General features: G+C 38.1%; 1 protein-coding gene across 1 annotated transcript; it reads right to left on the reverse strand.

Moving 5' to 3' along the window:
- Positions 1-2,994: 2,994 nt before the first annotated feature.
- On the reverse strand, positions 2,995-3,492 carry LOC136152452 (keratin-associated protein 13-2-like). The gene has a single exon (XM_065913754.1). It carries the CDS (start codon positions 3,490-3,492, stop codon positions 2,995-2,997), a length of 498 nt encoding a protein of 165 aa, XP_065769826.1.
- Between the last annotated feature and the right edge of the window lie 9,941 nt (positions 3,493-13,433).

A 13,433-nucleotide genomic window follows, 5' to 3' on the forward strand; every position in this document is an offset into this window, starting at 1 on the left:
TTTCTTTTTCTTGGGGAAGGTCTTGATCACTGCCTCCTGTACAAGGTCCTGAACCTCCATCTATAGTTCTTCAAGCACTCTATCAGATCTAATCCCTTGAATCTCTTTGTCACTTCCACTCTATAAACATAAGGGATTTGACTTGGGTCATACCTGAATAGTCTAGTGGTTTTCCCTACTTTCTTCAGTTTAAGTCTGAATTTTGCAATAAGGAGTTATTGCATGATCTGAGCCACAGTAAGCTCCTGCTTTTCTTTTTACAGACTCTGTAGAGCTTGTCCATCTTTGGCTACAAAGAATATAATCAATCTGATTTCATTATTAACCACCTGGTGATGTCCATTCAATCTGATTTCAGTATCGACCATTTGGTGATACATCACCATTTGGTGATGTCCATTCAATCTGATTTCAGTATCGACCATTTGGTGATACGACCAATGGTGATACCATTTGGTGATGTCCATGTGTAGAGTCTCCTCTTGTGTTGTTGGAAGAAGGTTTTTGCTACAACCAGTGCATTCTCTTGACAAAACTCTGTTAGCCTTTGACCTGCTTCATTTTGTAGTCTAAGGCTCAAGGTATCTCTTGACTTCCTACTTTTGTATTCCAGTCCTCTATGATGAAAAGGACATTTTTTGGGGGGGTGTTAGTTCTAGAATGTCTTGTATGTCTTCACAGAACAGTTCAACTTCAGCTTCTACAACATTACGGGTTGGGGCATAGATTTGGATTACTGTGATATTGAATGACTTTCTCTGGAAACAGACAGAGATCATTATGCCATGTTTGAGATTCTAACCAAGTACTGCATTTTGTACAGTTTTGGGGGCTACACTCCATTTCTTCTAAGGAATTCTTGTCCACAGTAGTAGACAAAATGTTCATCTGAGTTAAATTCTCCCTTTCCAGTCCATTTTAGTTCACTGATTCCTAAAATGTCGATGTTCACTCTTGTCATCTCCTGTTTGACCACTTCCAGTTTACATGGATTCATAGGCCTAACATTCTAGGTTCCTATGCATCATTGCTCTTTACAGCATCAGACTTTACTTCCATCACCAGTCACATCCACAGCTGGGCGTTTTTCATTTTGGCTCTGTCTCTTCATTCTTTCTGGAGTTTTTCCTCCACTTGTCCAGTAGCATACTGGGCACCTACCGATATGGGAGTTCATCTTTCAGTGTCATATCTTTTTGCCTTTTTATACTGTTCATGGGGTTCTCATGCTTGAGGTTAGAAGCTTCTAGTTCAATTAGGTTTGTTGAATGTGTTCCTAAGGCCTTCTCATGGGCCACATGACTGTGATCCCTTTGAATTTGTTTTCTCAGTGGTGTCTTTAGTCCACATGTTACTCATTCCACTTTACTAGAAGAGAAATTCTTTCTCAAGGCCAATGCCAAGAATTCAGACTCACGGGATCTTTTTGTCTTACTAATAAAAAATCTAAATTCCTGTTTATACAAAAGTCAATGAGTAATTCTGCACTTAGATGACACATTGCATTAATTATAACTCTTTGGATGTGAGTAACAGAAATCTTATTTTATTTTAATTAGTTTAAACCAAAAGAAGAATTTATTGGCCAATATAATCAAAGTGCATAAAAGACAAGTAAATCTGACTTAAAGGATGCTGGAAACAGAGGCTTCTGGCTCAGCAGAAACTTTTGTGTCCCCCTTCTCTGGTTTTTCTTTTTCTTTTTTTTTTAATTTTCTGTCTCTTGAGAAGATTCCCCTGCACAGAGGACCTGGTTCCCACATTCCTTTTCTTAACCATGATCATTTTCAGTATAGGAGAAAAGAGGCCCTCTTTTCCCAGATTCACTTAAAAAAAGTTTGAGGAAGAAGGAAAACAAATTAATAAACACTCATAGCACATGATTGGAGCAAATGGCAATGATAGTTATTTTCCCACTCATGATGAGTTATTGCTAAATGTGTTATGAAAAAAGTTGTAACTGAATTCTGACCCTACATTTAAACTCTGAGACAAACAACTTGCTCAAATTAAAATAAATTCAAAGTGTTCCCTGTCTCAGATCCAAGTAGACCTCCCTCCCTCTCTCTTTCACACAAACACACCTAATAATTCATTTCCCGTATATTTAAAGACAACCATAGTGGCAACCCACTCCAGTAATCTTGCCTGGAAAATCCCATGGACAGAGGAGACTGGGGGGCTACGGTCCATGGGGTCACAAAGAGTTGGACACGACTGAAATGACTTTGCACACATGTACATAATGTCCTTCAACCCATGGTACTTTATCTTTTCTCTTTTTCAAACCGATGTATCAGATTTATACAAATATTAGATACAATATATTTTATAAATATTTCATCAGCATGAGTGACATCTTCTGGACAAACTCTAAATCAGTTCTGATTTGAAAATGTAAAATCAAGATCAAATATGGTTGTCAGCACAAGGTGTCCTCCTTGAAAGCACAATGAGAATATTCGCTCCATTATGAGCACACTTTCAATTTAAAAAAGAAAAAAAAAAACCTCTCTACCAGATTTGATAATGGAAGACATGCACACTTATTAGCCCTTAGGCAGTGGAATGCACAAAGAATTTCCCATACAGCAGTCCTGACACCATTTCCTGGGGGAATACAAATCCATTCCTAGGGAAAGGACTTTGAGGGTTTGGAGCCCCAAAGAGATTATAAATCAAACTTAAAACCAATAAAGAACAATGAAAATATCAGATGCAAGAGTGAATGAGTTTATTAGGGGAAGCAAACCTGGATTTCCATGCATTTTGTAAGAAAAGTTTAATTCTGAATCAATCGTTTCAACAAAATTACAGACTTGAACTCAATACTTTGGTCATTAATTTCACTGAAAGAATTAGTCAGTCAGTCAGTGCTTGACACTAGAGAAAAGATGAGATGCTGATGGTGAGAGGGTTTAGCTAGTATTTTTGAAAGAGGCTATGAGAGTTTTAAGTAGAGACTGAAACATTTTGCTCAGAAGTCCTGGAAATTCAACAAGTTGATCTACAGAAGGTTGATCTACAGATTGGCCTATAGTAAGAGGACTGGCAGCTCCTAGAAGCCAAGTAGGCTGGGTGGTAGAACCTGGATCCACAGCTCAGGGAAGGGAAGCCATGAATTCCATAACCCAGCGGTCTGAAGACTATGGATCCACAGCCCGCTGAGGAGGAACTTCTGGATCCATAGCCCAGAGAGCAGCAGCTTCTAGATCCGTAACCCAGGGAGCAGCCTCTAATGGACCCACATCTGGGAGCACCAGAATAAGTTATCTGGAAGGGGCTGCAGAGCATGGGGGTCCTTGGGCGGTAGCAGGACGTTTGACAGGGGTTGAACGCCACACAGGTGGGCCGGCAGGTCCTGGGAGAGCAGAAATCAGTGCTATAGACCAGGTTGCTGGGGAAGGAGGAGCCACGGCAGGAGGCTGGGTAGCACAGGTGGAACCCGAGGGAGCGGGAGGAGAAGTTTCCAGAGCAGCACTTGTAGGACATGTTGACAGGAGATGTGAGATCAGCTGAGTTGCACAGAGGACACTCTCTGAGCTTCAATGTCATGACCTGGACTTCGAGTGTGTATATATATATACTCTTAGACCTGGATGCATCACTGTGAAGATGGTCCCTCCTCCTTGCTCACCGTTTCAGAGAAGCATACCTCCCTAACTTATTGCTTAAATGTATCATGTCTTCACATAATTATGCTTTAATCACACTGATATACTTAGAAAGAAATTACTCAGTTTATTTCCTCTGGAAATTGATGTGACTTGACTTCCAAAATTATAGGTCATCACATCTCCACATAGCCCCTCCCCCTTCTTATCCACTGTGCAGTTATGCCCTGGTCCTACCAGGTAAACTTACACACCTTTTCCTTCACTTCCAGTAGGTTATTGTTCAAAATAGTTTCATGTCTTCTTCAAAGACATATGATAAGGATTTCTCCAAATACTAACTATATTCAATGGTCTTACCAATCTATCAGTTGGAACTTTTTTTCTATTTCTAATTCATATAATTTCTAAAGAATATGAAAAATAATATGTATACATACACATATGTGTATAACTGAATCACTTTTTCTGTACACTTGAAATTAGCAGAACATTTTAAGTTATGCTTCAGTAAAAATCCATGTAATTCTTGATATCCATTAATTTGGCTTAATTAAACCAATTCATTGGCAAAATTCTCATCCTACCTTTTCTGTGATACCCTTGACTTTCTCACATCTGAGTTCATGATCAGAATTAAGGGATATAGACAGCCATCCTTGGTGTTCAGGTTGGTTGGTTTAAAAAGAATGGAAGTTTAAAACATTTCCTTAGATGATATTCTTTTAAGAAACAATAAATATAACTCTTTGGGAGAGGTTTTGAATAGAAGTATTTGCTAGACTTGAACACCTTCATGTACTGTCTGATACATCTGTCTTGTAGTAAAGTTCCAGGGAAGGTTAACATTTTCTGCAACAACTAACTTGAAGTATAAGAGCTACATGAGTCTTTACCATCCTCTGATCAACCTACACATAAAAAAATATTGTCTTAGAGAGGTTTAATAACTTTCCTTTAATAACTCAGTGTCTGAAAAAAAGTTGAGTTTGGACCTTGATCTCCGTATACTGAGTTAAGATTCAAACACTGCAAAGATAAAAGCAAATTCAACTTTAACCTGTCTCATAAATGAATCTACTAAACTTTCTTACATTAAGATATAAATGCCTGATAAAGACGTATTTACTTCTCCTAAGGATACTTGCATTGAATAGTATCCAAGAGTAGAGTTCCATGTATCCCTCGTCTTTATATGTTTAAAGTATATTTGACTTTTCTAGAACAAGAAAGAGAAAAAAATCCTGTGCAATCTATACTTAGATTAATGGGCAAAAAAGAAAGAAAAAGAGCTTTTATAAATCTGGTGTGTTCCCATTTGTCTTCTTTTGAATCTAACATTTTATTTGGTTGAACTAAGGGAAATGGCATTCACAGCTGTCATTGAAAAGAAAGCTCCCTAACTACCTGAAAATTAAGTTGCTTTATTCCAAAGCATGCTGCTTCAGAGCACTTAGTTACTTTGTTTTATGATTATCTCTCCCATGCAGAATCCAAAGTGTGGTATGCATCACATGAAGTGCCCTTGTGCAATACTTAAACCATCACTCTGATTCACAGAAGTAAAATAAGCTATGCTTTATGAATGGATACCTATTAAATTTGTTCAAGATGTATGTGTCACCCTCAACACATGGGATTCCTTATTGTGCCAGCCTTTAACTTCTTTGGGATGGATAATATTTATCTCTTTCTATGAATAGCTGGCTTCTGCTTAAAAAAAGAGATGTTCTAATATGCATATGTTCTTGCTTTTCCAGGCCAACTCTCTGTGTTTGGGAATTAAAATGAAAATGACTCAGGAATAAGTCAATTCCAATTAACATTCCCTCAACCCATTCCTAATAGGTTAACAATTTTCATTAGAGTTATTTGTGTACATTGTACAAGTGCTAATTATTAACTCATAAATGCTAATAAATGTGCCCCTCTGAAAGTCAGAAAAGGCAAAACAAACTAGAGTAGGTTTCATAGTTTGGAAGTACATCCTGGAACTAATAAAATACTCTGGGTGCTTTGTATACACAGGCAAATGTTTAAGAGAAGAAAAAAAATCACCCTCTGGATAAATCAGAGGGAAAATGCAATATTGGAAAACTTTTTTTTGAGAAATACAGAAATAGCAACATTACACAGAATAGAACACATTTTAGAGTACCCACTAGTCATAAGTAGCTTATGATCTGAATGACTTAAATAGTAATGGTTTTTCTAAGTATTAAAAATGACAGTCTCTTTTGCAATGTGTTTTCAGACATTTTTGAATACCTTTCCTCTACTAGGCAGTAGTAGAAAGAATGGAAATCCATGTGCTCCATCCTATACTTTTTTCCTTCCTGTCCACTTTTTCTCTGCATCCTCAGAACTGCTTTTTCTAGACCTAAGGGATCTTTGCACTGCCCCTTTGCCAAAGGCTCTTCTTCCTAACAAATAACATGATGTTTTTAAAAAATTTTATAAAGTTTTTTATTTCTTTGTTTCCAATTTTTGTTCATCTTATTTCTTTTATTTATTTTTTTTTTTTTTATAATTTTTTGGGCCATATCAAGAGGCATATGGGATCTTATTTCCTGACCAGGAGTGGAACCCTGGCCCCCTGCAGTGGAAAGGTAGAGTCTTCACCACTGGACAACCAGGGAAATCCCTTCACTAACATTTTACTTTCCAAACGTTCTTACCAGAGGGTGATTGCCTGTTAGGCACTATTGCTAGGTATGGGCTGAAAGATCATTTCTGGGTAAAGAACTTGAGATAAACCACTTGCTTTTCCAGAGGGCATTCTGCTTCATTGTTAGAATTCTCCTTAGTAATAGTACTCCTCTTGTATGACTACAGTTTTTTACTGCTTTGGATTGACCCAGTTTACATCTTCAGAACTGCACCATCCATAATTTTTAAATGAAATGAAAAGGCCAGGGTAGCTGGTTTCTAAAGGGTTCTGCTTACAGACCTCTCTGATTTTTTACACTTGCATTTACCCACTGAAAAATAACAAAACATCTTTAAAGAAATAAAATAATGCTAATATAACTGCCCTCTTTCAGAGGTTCATTCAAATCAAGTTTTATTGCCTATATTCATTTAAAAAAATTTTTAAAGAGAACAGCATCTTTTGAGTCTTATTAAGCTTGATGGCTTCAAAATAGAATACATGCTCCAGTTGAACAGACACCCTGCTTGACTTACCACCACTTTTTATGGACATGCACGGCCACGGTTCCACCTCACTTCCCCTTCGTGCCACATTGAGCAGTGTGTGACTAACGGGGCAGAAGATGGTGATAGGTTTCACCTTGTATTTGAAGGGAAGATCAATCCCTGGGTGCTGGATGAATCATTTAACTGGTAGAGGTGAGTGGAGGTCTTCCATCTTCAGTTTGCTTGTCAGTTAATAAACACTTCTGACTCTTTTAAGAGGGTCGAAAAATATCTAACTTCTGTTTCCAAAACTTAGTTCTCAAATCCCCATCTTGAAAAATTTTAAAGATGGATGTAATCTGGAAAAAAAATTCTTAAGAGGCCAGAAAAAGAATCCAGTTTCATATTCAACTCTACGTTGTTCTGTTGTTGTTTGTTTTTGTTTGAATTCAGTACCGTGAGCAAAGCAAAAGCAGAGAACAGCAGCTGGAAGCATCCACCTACAGCACAGCAGGGTGGAAACTCAGGCAGGGTTTCTATGCTGCAACCTTGATAATTCTTTCTTAAATAAACCTTGGTCTTTTCTCTTGAGGCCTTCAACTCACTGGCGGAGGCTCACCCATGTTATGAAAGGTAATCTGCTTTACTCAAAACCTACTGATTTACACGTTAATCACAGAAACATCTGGGTTGGTGTTTGGCAAACGACTGGACACCATATCCTAGCCAAATGGAAACCTTAAGGTTAGCCATTACAGATGGCTATTGAGGCATTCAACAATGCTTGCAAATCAAGTGTTACCAGGCATCAAAGTATTTGCAAACAATGCTTTCCTTAGAAAAATGCAATTATTTGTCTCTGTACTATATTCTCTTTTTGTTAATTTAGTATTTGCTTGTTTAAGCAATACTGGTAATATGGACCCTGTGGAAGTCTCCATATCTTTTGGTCATCTGAATCAAGTTATATTTAAAATTTCAAGATTTAAAACCTCAACTGCACTTGAAAAAAATATGAGATTTTTGATACAAATGTGTTACAAAGGTAAAGCACCATATGGGAAAGACAACCATATTGTTTACACATTTAAGAAAGAATGCTTCAAAATATTCACTAATAAGTGCTGCTAACAACATCTCTGACTCGATGGACATGAGTTTGAGCAAGCTCTGGGAGTTGGCGATGGACAGGGAAGCCTGGTGTGCTGCAGTCCATAGGGTCTCAAAGAGCTGGACACGACTGAGTGACCCAACTCAACTGAAATGTAAACTAAATCTACATATACTCTAAACCTCATCATAATAATGAAGCTTGTGTATTTATTTACCAAAAATCACAAATTAATTTCCCATAATTTTGAAATGTTTATTTGAACAGTTTTAAAAACTCATGACTTCGAAACATGAGACTGTAAATCTTTCTTATATAGGAAGACACATTTGTTAGGATACATCAGTACTTCCCTGGTGGCTCAGACGGTAAAGCATCTGCCTACCATGCAGGAGACCTGAGTTCAGTCCCTGGGTCAGGAAGACACCCTGGAGAAGGAAATGGCAACCCACTCCAATATTCTTGCCTGGAAAATCCCATGAATGGAAGAACCTGGTAGGCAGTCCATGGGGTCCCAAAGAGTTGGACACAACTCAGTGACTTCACTTTCACTTAAAGTTGTAAACTGTATTTGCCAATTCCTGTAGGATGTGAATTTTCAGTCACCATACTTGCGATTATTAACCTTTTAACTATGACATCACTGAAATAATTATGCTTAAGTCCTGTAAGCAGTGGGAAAGCCCTGGAGAGTTCTTTGAAACTAGAAATATACAGGTAAGCATTTTTGGTTCTTAAATTAAAAGGCAAGTAAAATAGATTTGATAGTCTAATCAACTTTTTTAACACAATGCAGAATCTCAATTTTCTCTCTTAATGAAATAACACTAGCAAATGATAGCTTTCTAGGAGGTAGTCCATAGGGTCGAAAGTGAATAATACTTAATAAGCACTTTATACAGGTCAGACATTGTTTTAAGCTATTCATCTAATGAATAAGGAATCTTATTTAACACACAGATGAGCAGAGACTATACGCCATCACAGCTTTATCTGAGTCTACACTCTTAACTGTGTACTGTCTCAGTAACAAGGAAGATGAATAAGGGAGGTGGGGAGGGTCAGAAGTAAAAGTTTTGAGGCAAGTTAAAAAGTGAAGAAATATTAGAAGGACATAGTCAGAAATATAAGAATAATTTGCTGGTGGCTCCAATGGTAAAGAATCTGCCTGCAATGCAGGAGACCCAAGTTCGGTCCCTGGGTCAGAAAGATACCCCGGAAAAGGAAAGCGGCAACCCACTCCAATGTTCTTGCCTGAAGAATTCCAAGGACAGAGGAACCTGGAACCCTACAGTCCAAGGTGTCGCAAAGAGCCGGACACTACTGAGTGATTAACACTTTCACTTTCAAGTTTGGGGAATGCTCAGGGTCTATTTTTTGGTTCCTCTTATCCACTCTGTAGAAAGTATATTTTAATTACACTGTAGTCTGTGTGTGATTGAACCAAACCAAAAAAACCACCAACTAAAATCTGCTACAACTTCATGCCACCCTAGACTTCAATGACACCAAAAATGTTGTATATTCCTTAAAAGAAAAAAACAAAATCTTCCATCTGATTCTCTAATCTTTTAGAGATTCTCAAATCTTTCCTGAATGTATTCCTTTTCTTGTGATTCAAATGAACTCCATAGAGTTGAACTTCAGAACCACCTCAAATAATGGTACTCATGAAATCTTTCTAGCTTTTTTCTGACAAGATCTCCTTGGTTCAAATATATTCATCAGCTTCACACGTTTTTTGTGTTGAACCTGAAAATTATTTTAATTTCTAATTTACGTGACATAGACTATGAGCATGCAAAAGTTATAAAAGAGACAAATTCAGGATTACTAATAATCAGAAGCAAGTTCACAGAGGAGAAAGCATAGAAACAAATACTAAGATGTTGAAAAAAAATTAATCCAAAAAGTATTTCTGGGTAAAAAGAGATAAAAAGCAAAAAAAAAAAAAAAAGAAGAAGAAGAAGAAGGGATACAGATTAGCATAGAGATTAGATGGAAAGGAAAGAAAGTAGAAGATTCAAAGTGTAGTAAACGAACAAATCAACAAAAAAAATCAACCACTTGCCAGAAATTCTACATTTTAAAGTAATTTAATCATCCTAAGAAATATATGCCATTATCACTCACATTTTCCAGGTATAGAAGCAGATACAAACAAAATTTAGCAAATTACATAAGTCTGCATCTTATAAGTAAAAGAATTAAGTTTTAAATTCAGGTTTATTTTATTCCAAATTCTACTCTTTTCACTTGTCATTAATTTACTCATTCACTCTATTCATTTCATTTGCTTTCATGAGTTTCTTACCCTGAATAAGTATTTCATAAGCTTTGAGAAAGCTTTGATGTATAGATACATAAACAATAGAGCCAAAGAGTAAAGTCTGGATTTACTCATTTGCTCTATTTACTCATTCTTCAGGCAAGATTACTGGTAGCCATTCCCTTCTCCAAGGGATCTTCCCAATCCAGAGAAGGAACCCAGGTCTCCTGTATTGCAGGCAGGTTCTTTACTTTTCTTTTCCACCAGGAAAGCCCAAAATCTGAGTTATTAGTACCAAATCCATTCCCACATTCTCCCAAACTCTGACTCTGTTAGGAGCCTGCAATATATTTCTGGATGACTTAGGTTAAATCTGGATTCTGCTTCTTTGAGATAACACTTAGGTCTCAAATGGGACAGCTAGTGCAAAAGAAAGGTCTTTCCTCAGCATATTCCTTAAGTTGCAGTCATTGCTTTACCTCACAAGGGATGAGGAAAAGCTAATTATTTTGGGGACTTCTAAAAAATATCTTGCTTGGGGCTCCAAGTTTGGATAGAGACCAAGAGAGGAAAACAGAGAGAAAAGACAGATAATTAAAATCCAGCTATAACAATGACTTCAATATCTGGGGCACCTGGCTTGTAAATTCTGCAGAAACTCTAGGCCTTGAAGCTACAGGATATTCCTTAGAGGAAGCAGGATCACTGTATGTTAATACCAAATAAAACTAAGGACACTCAGAGGCCACTGAAATACCTAAGTAGAAGCCTAATCCTCACTTTTATGCTAATTTAAGCAAATTATCATCAAGCAGGTTTGAATTTTTCTATTCTTTTATTACATCTTAGAAAGAGATGGTTCAGAAAGTGGGTAAAATAAATTGTGTTCTGAGACAGGGAGAGGAAGAAATGGGAGATAGAGGTAGGAGGGAAAATTGTGTGTTGGGGGGGAGAGGGAGAAAGAGTATTTCATAAGAATTAATTTGAAGATTTCTAGTTGCTTAGCTTGAATTACTGGTGAATTAAAAAGCTCTGGTTAGTGATATAAGGTGGATTTTGAAGGTTTAATATCCTGGAAATTGATAAGCAGCTCCTGAGCTAGCAGAACTGAAATTTTCTTAGTAATAAAGTTATAAGAAATTAGTTCTATGAGATCTTGGAAATGTGTCATGCTGACTTGTAGACCTCTGAGCACATACACAGCAGTGGCCACGGGACTGGAAAAGGTCATTTTTCATCCCAATCCCTAAGGACAATGTCAAAGAATGCTCAAACTACCACATAATTGCACTCATCTCACACATAAGTAAAGTAATTCTCAAAATTCTCCAAGCCAGGCTTCAGCAATATGTGAACCATGAACCTCCAGATGCTCAAGTTGGATTTAGAAAAGGCAGAGGAACCAGAGATCAAATTGCCAACATCTGCTGGATCATCAAAAAGCAAGAGAATTCCAGAAAAAATTCTACTTCTGCTTTGTTGACTATGCCAAAGACTTTGACTGTGTGGATCATCACAAACTGTGGAAAATTCTGAAAGAGATGGGAATACCAGACCACCTGACCTGCCTCTTGAGAAACGTGCATGCAGGTCAGGAAACAACAGTTAGAACTGGACATGGAACAACAAGCTGGTTCCAAATCGGGAAAGGAGTACATCAAAGCTGTATATTGTCACCCTGCTTATTTAACTTATTGCAGAATACATCATGAGAAACACTGGGTTGGATGAAGCACAAGTTGGAATCAAGATTGCCAGGAGAAATATCAATAACCTCAGATATGCAGATGACACCACTCTTATGGCAGAAAGTGAAGAGGAACTAAAAAGCCTCTTGATGAAAGTGAAAGAGAAGAGTGAAAAAGCTGGCTTAAAACTCGACATTCAGAAAACTAAGATCATGGCATCTGGTCCCATCACTTCATGGGAAATAGATGGGGAAACAATGGAAACAGTGGCAGACTTTATTTTGGGGGGCTCTAAAATCACTGCAGATTGTGACTACAGCCATGAAATTAAAAGACACTTGCTCCTTGGAAGAAAATTTATGACCAATAGCATATTAAAAAGCAGAGACATTACTTTGTCTACAAAGGTCCATCTAGTCAAGGCTATGGTTTTTCCAATGGTCATGTATGGATATGAGTTGGACTATAAAGAAAGCTGAGCACCAAAGAATTGATGCTTTTGAACTATGGTGCTGGAGAAGACTCTTGAGAGTCCCTTGGACTGCAAGGAGATCCAACCAGTCCTTCCTAAAGGAGATCAGTCCTATATAGTCATTGGAAGGACTGATGTTGAAGCTGAAACTCCAATCCTTTGGCCACCTGATGCAAAGAGCTGACTCATTTGAAAAGACCCTGATGCTGGGAAAGATTGAGGGCACGAGGAGAAAGGGATGACAGAGGATGAGATGGTCGGATGGCATCACCGACTCGATGGATATGAGTTTGGGTAAACTCTGGGAGTTGTAGATGGACAGGGAGGCCTGGTGTGCTGCAGTCCACGGGGACACAAAGAGTTGGACACGACTGTGTGACTGAACTGAACTGAACTCAGCACACACTGGTTGGGAATAGGTGAACCCTCCTCTCCTGGAGAAACAGTAGGACTGTCAAGGAGGCCCTGTCGATCCCTCGAAATGACAATGGTCCCATATCCACAGCCCAGAGACTATAAGCCACAAAGTCTATAGTCACAAGCTCACGGTCTCATCTTCTAGATAGACCAATGAGGAAAGGTGCGCATAAGTGGGCGCAGGATAGCTGGAAGGTTCCCTGTGGACAAAAGAAGCTTGGCAGACACTAGGTATAGATAGTCTACTGTAGTTGCCTAGTTCTTGAGAAGGGGGGACCCCCTCCTTTGATAGTAATTCTAACTTGATCATTTCTGTAAAGACTCTGTCTTCCGACAAGGTCCTATTATGAGGTATCAGAATTTATGACATCACATTATGAATTTTGGGGGGACAAGGCACAATTCAACCCATAAGAAGAGACAAGCAGACATTAAAAATAGAAAAAGAGGCACTTTACAAAGTTGATCAGATATAGTTTCAACTTTCTTGGGGTTTAATGAGAAATTAGAGTGAATTTCTCCCAAAGAACTTTATAGACCTTTAGTACTTACTGGTTACAGTATATGAAGAAAACATTCTGGGAAAGTCCTCTCTGTTCAGTTCAGTCACTCAGTTGTGTCCAACTCTTTGTGATCCCGTGGACTGTAGCACTCCAGGCTTCCCTGTCCATCACAAACTCCCAGAGCTTGCTCAAACTCATGTCCATCAAGTCGGTGATGCCAT

Source organism: Muntiacus reevesi, chromosome 21 (genome assembly GCF_963930625.1).
Source record: "Muntiacus reevesi chromosome 21, mMunRee1.1, whole genome shotgun sequence".
Taxonomy (NCBI): domain Eukaryota; kingdom Metazoa; phylum Chordata; class Mammalia; order Artiodactyla; family Cervidae; genus Muntiacus; species Muntiacus reevesi.